General features: G+C 46.9%; 1 protein-coding gene across 1 annotated transcript; it reads left to right on the top strand.

The window, feature by feature from the left end:
- The first annotated feature begins 1620 nt into the window (after window positions 1–1620).
- On the top strand, window positions 1621–3023 carry LOC119297140 (myb-related protein 308-like). Its single transcript, XM_037575044.1, has 3 exons — window positions 1621–1888; window positions 1991–2120; window positions 2246–3023. Exons 1-3 carry the CDS (start codon window positions 1756–1758, stop codon window positions 2715–2717), a joined length of 735 nt encoding a protein of 244 aa, XP_037430941.1. The 5' UTR covers window positions 1621–1755; the 3' UTR covers window positions 2718–3023.
- Window positions 3024–4203: the final 1180 nt, after the last annotated feature.

Consider the following 4203-nt stretch of genomic DNA (forward strand, 5'->3'; position numbering starts at 1 on the left):
TAACTTATGTGTAAAGTTACCATGCTTCTCATGATATAGTTTATTGCCTTCTCATGCTATAGTTAGCAACCTTATCAGGTATAGTTACCAGGCTGCTCGTGTCATAGTTATCACACGCTCATGCCAAAGTTACCATTCCTAAAATTATTTTTCTGGTGATATCATAGAAAAAGATGGATTCAAATACCCTTATTTATGTACATCAAACAACAAGTAAAGATGGTTGGCGTTGGTTATTGGGCTTAGTAGCTATTAAATAGATCCGGTTCAAGTCCCTTTCTAGCACTTTGTTCTTTTTCGTATTGTTCTGTGACTAGAAAGGAATACAATGAAAAACACCAACGATTAGTATCACTAGCTACAATTTTCAAGAGAAGGGAAGAATCTATGAAAACGAGCATGCGACAATAGCGATCACGAGTTGTTTTGTTTTGTCACCAGATATCATACTCCATAGCTAAAAATAGTTACTAGCATAGAGGTTCAGGACTACAGTGGCATATTATGCAGGAACTGGGTACAGAATAAAGTAATATAAATATATTATTCTCTACTTATATGTACTCCAAAAGGACGTAAGTTTCCCCCCCTTTCCTCCCCCCCCCTTCCATCTTTAATTTTTCTCCCACGTCTTATTAATTTTCCAAAATAAATAATAGTTTTTTGGTAAGTCATTAAGTTTTCACCAAATAAATGATTAAAAATAAGATGGCAAGTAAATCTTGGTGATCGGGTAGAAAAACTTGCTAAATTAGTTCTTATCAAATAAATGCTTAACAATAAAATGACAGGTAAATCATGATGATTACGTATCAAAGCTTACTAAGATTTTAACGCATCAACATAATAATAAACGTGTAGTCACAGGCTAATCTACTAGCATGTGTATGTTTCCATTGCAACGCACGAGAAATTATCTTCTGGTCTATTCGTAAAAGACATTAAATATTATGTTAGTCTATGTTCCTGTTGCAACACACGAGAAATTACATTCTTTTGAATGTATATGTACTTCAAAAGAGTATAAGGTTCGATCATCCACTTCGTCCTTGGTCCAGCACTCCTCTTTCCCTCTCGTATGTTATTCATCACTTGACAAATAAAATTATGTTTTGTTTGGCAAGACATTAAGTTCTTGCCAAATAAGTGATTATCAACTAAAATATTTAGGTAGGTAAATCACGGGTTTGATAAACAATTATTTATACAAAGCACACTAATATGAATAGATAATCAGAGCTAACTTGTTAGAATATTGACACAGGTTGCAAGTGCGGGAGCAATTATCTATGAAACCAAACAATTGAAGCGATGAGATAGGACAAGGAAGGGAAAGGGGGGATGCGCAAAAAAAAGAAAGAAAGAAAGAAAGAAGAAGAGGGGCTCCGGACAGGAGCAGAAGCATGCCATTCCCTACCTACCAACCTACCAAATCCGTCCCTGGGGCTCCGCAACCACTCACTCACCCTCCTCTCTCTCCTCGCACCAACTCGGTCAAATGTCTCGGAGTGATCCGGGTCAATGGGAATGGGACCCTTTCCGCTCTATCTCTCTCCATCCACCTCGACCTCGCCCCGCTTTCTCTCCCTCCGCCCCTCCTTCTCCGCCACCATATAACCCCTTTCCTTCCTCCCTGAGATCAAACGACAGTCGTCACTTGCCTAGGGCTGTGTCTGTCTCTCTCTCTCTCTCGCTCTCTCTCTCTCCCTCTCCCTCTCTCTCTCTCTTGCCTAGGGCTGTGGGCCGTCGGCGGACATGGGGAGATCGCCGTGCTGCGAGAAGGCGCACACCAACAAGGGCGCCTGGACCAAGGAAGAGGATCAGCGGCTCATCGCCCACATCAAGGACCATGGAGAAGGGTGCTGGAGATCGCTCCCCAAAGCAGCAGGTACAACATAGTATATCTTTATTTGGTATCAGGACTCAACATTGGCATGCATGCCGGCCGTGTGGGAGGGTGATGTTGATTCGTCTGCATGTATTCGTGTAGGGTTGCTGCGTTGTGGAAAGAGCTGCCGGCTGCGGTGGATCAACTACCTGAGGCCGGACCTTAAGCGCGGCAATTTCTCCGACGAGGAGGACGAGCTCATCATCAAGCTTCACGAGTTCCTCGGAAACAAGTAAGCCATCTAATTAAGCCCCAGCTTGCTATGGCCATCGAAAAATCTGAACTGAAATATATGTGTCGGATGCGATGTGACGGCGGACGGCGGTGATATTGATTCTTGGCTTCCTTGCTTTGCAGGTGGTCGCTGATCGCCGGGAGGCTGCCGGGGAGGACGGACAACGAGATCAAGAACTACTGGAACACGCACGTCAAGCGCAAGCTCCTCGCCCGCGGCGTCGACCCGCAGACCCACCGCCCGCTCAATGCTGGCACCACCGCCGTGCAGGGGATGCACACGCCTTCGTCCCCCGTCGTGGCGAGCGGCGCCAGCCCTCACCACCTCGCGGGCGGCTCCAGCTGCTCGCCCGATGCGAGCGGCCACAGCAGCGACGCCGACGACAGCGTGTCCTTGCCGCCGTCACTGGCGGGGAACCTCGGCGTGGGCATGATCGACCTGAACCTGTCCATAAGCCCGCCCTACCAGCCGCCGCTAAGCCGAAAAGCGGATGGTGTTCTTAGGACGGGATACTCGGAGAGGCAGAAGATATGCTTGTGCTTGAACCGGCTGGGGTTGCACGGCGGCGAGGGGTGCAGCTGTGAGATTCGTTGATGCCTCGCTTCGAGATCCTGAAGCACAATAGCTTATTAGAGATCGAGATATTAGCTTCAGAAAGTCAGAGCTCAGATTAATTAGAGAGAGAGAGAGATAGAGAGAGAGAGAGAGGGGAAATTTATGTTTTCCCGGAGCATTTTTGTGTAAGTTGATCGTAGGAAGTTTTGTGTTTGCCTTCATTCTCTTATGCCTGGTTTGGATTGCAACGTGTACCGATGGGGGCCCTTGACTGTCATGTTCCAGACCGGCTATAATCTTTGATTGTAGCCCAGTCTGGCTTAATTGTCGTGCTGCTGGTTTTGTTCACCGGAACCAATGCTGCTTTGTTCTTTCCTCTTTCTTTGATGCATGGCACAGCTAGCTGTGGGTGGTGAAGTCAGATATGCGTTGGTAGTGGAGCTCAACGCCTTCTTTCCTGGTTGTTTTGCTTCGTGACACCTTTTTGTCCATTACCACTTCATTTCCGTAAGCTTCTTCAGTCTGCCCTTTGTCACACATGTTTCATGTAGTCTTAAAATAAGTGTCTCAACTTTATACTAACTTTAATTTTTTATTAACTTTAGTACTAAACTTAAGACACTTCTTCTAAAATGGAGGAGTAATACATAAAAGGTCATTTATATGTTCTTTTAAAGAGCATACCTTAATTTTACAGAACAGAGCAAATGTTGTTTACAAGCAGGATGCGAACATCATCGTAGGTGACACCCAGTCCACACAATGCTAGCTACCTAAACTGATGTCTCCATTTTGTGCAAGTTTCCGGTCCTTGATTTTATCCAAGATTTGAGAACCTAAGACGTGAGCTCCAACTTGCATTCCTCCGCTTCCGTGACCCAGCAATGCCAATCGCCAAGGAGTCAAAGCCCCGCCTCTCCGCTTTCCTGAAGCTACCGGGGTGCCTAAGCCACCAGTCCATGAATGTGTCCGCAGCCATCGACCGAGGAATATGTTGGGTTTCGTAGTAATTTAAAAAAATCTCCTACGCACACGCAAGATCATGGTGATGCATAGCAACGAGAGGGGGAGAGTGTGATCTACGTACCCTTGTAGATCGACAATGGAAGCGTTAACTTGGTTGATGTAGTCGTACGTCTTCACGGTCCGACCGATCAAGCACCGAAACTACGGCACCTCCGAGTTCTAGCACACGTTCAGCTCGATGACGATCCCCGGACTCCGATCCAGCAAAGTGTCGGGGAAGAGTTCCGTCAGCGCGACGGCATGGTGACGATCTTGATGTAGTACTGTCGCAGGGCTTCGCCTAAGCACCGCTACAATATTATCGAGGACTATGGTGGAAGGGGGCACCGCACACGGCTAAGAATATGATCACGTGGATCAACTTGTCTCTAGGGGGTGCCCCTGCCTCCGTATATAAAGGTTCAAGGGAGGGGGGCCGGCCGGCCAGGAGAGGCGCGCCAGGAGGAGTCCTACTCCCTCTGTGAGTAGGACTCCCCCCTTTCCTAGTTGGAATAGGATT

The sequence above is a fragment of the Triticum dicoccoides genome, chromosome 5A (genome assembly GCF_002162155.2).
Source record: "Triticum dicoccoides isolate Atlit2015 ecotype Zavitan chromosome 5A, WEW_v2.0, whole genome shotgun sequence".
NCBI lineage: Eukaryota > Viridiplantae > Streptophyta > Magnoliopsida > Poales > Poaceae > Triticum > Triticum dicoccoides.

Coding starts and splice junctions, on each gene's coding strand:
- LOC119297140 (XM_037575044.1), top strand. CDS start 1,756: ATGGGGAGATCGCCGTGCTGCGAGAAGGCGCACACCAACAAGGGCGCC. Junction 1,889..1,990: donor ATCGCTCCCCAAAGCAGCAG/GTACAACATAGT, acceptor GTATTCGTGTAG/GGTTGCTGCGTTGTGGAAAG. Junction 2,121..2,245: donor CACGAGTTCCTCGGAAACAA/GTAAGCCATCTA, acceptor CTTGCTTTGCAG/GTGGTCGCTGATCGCCGGGA.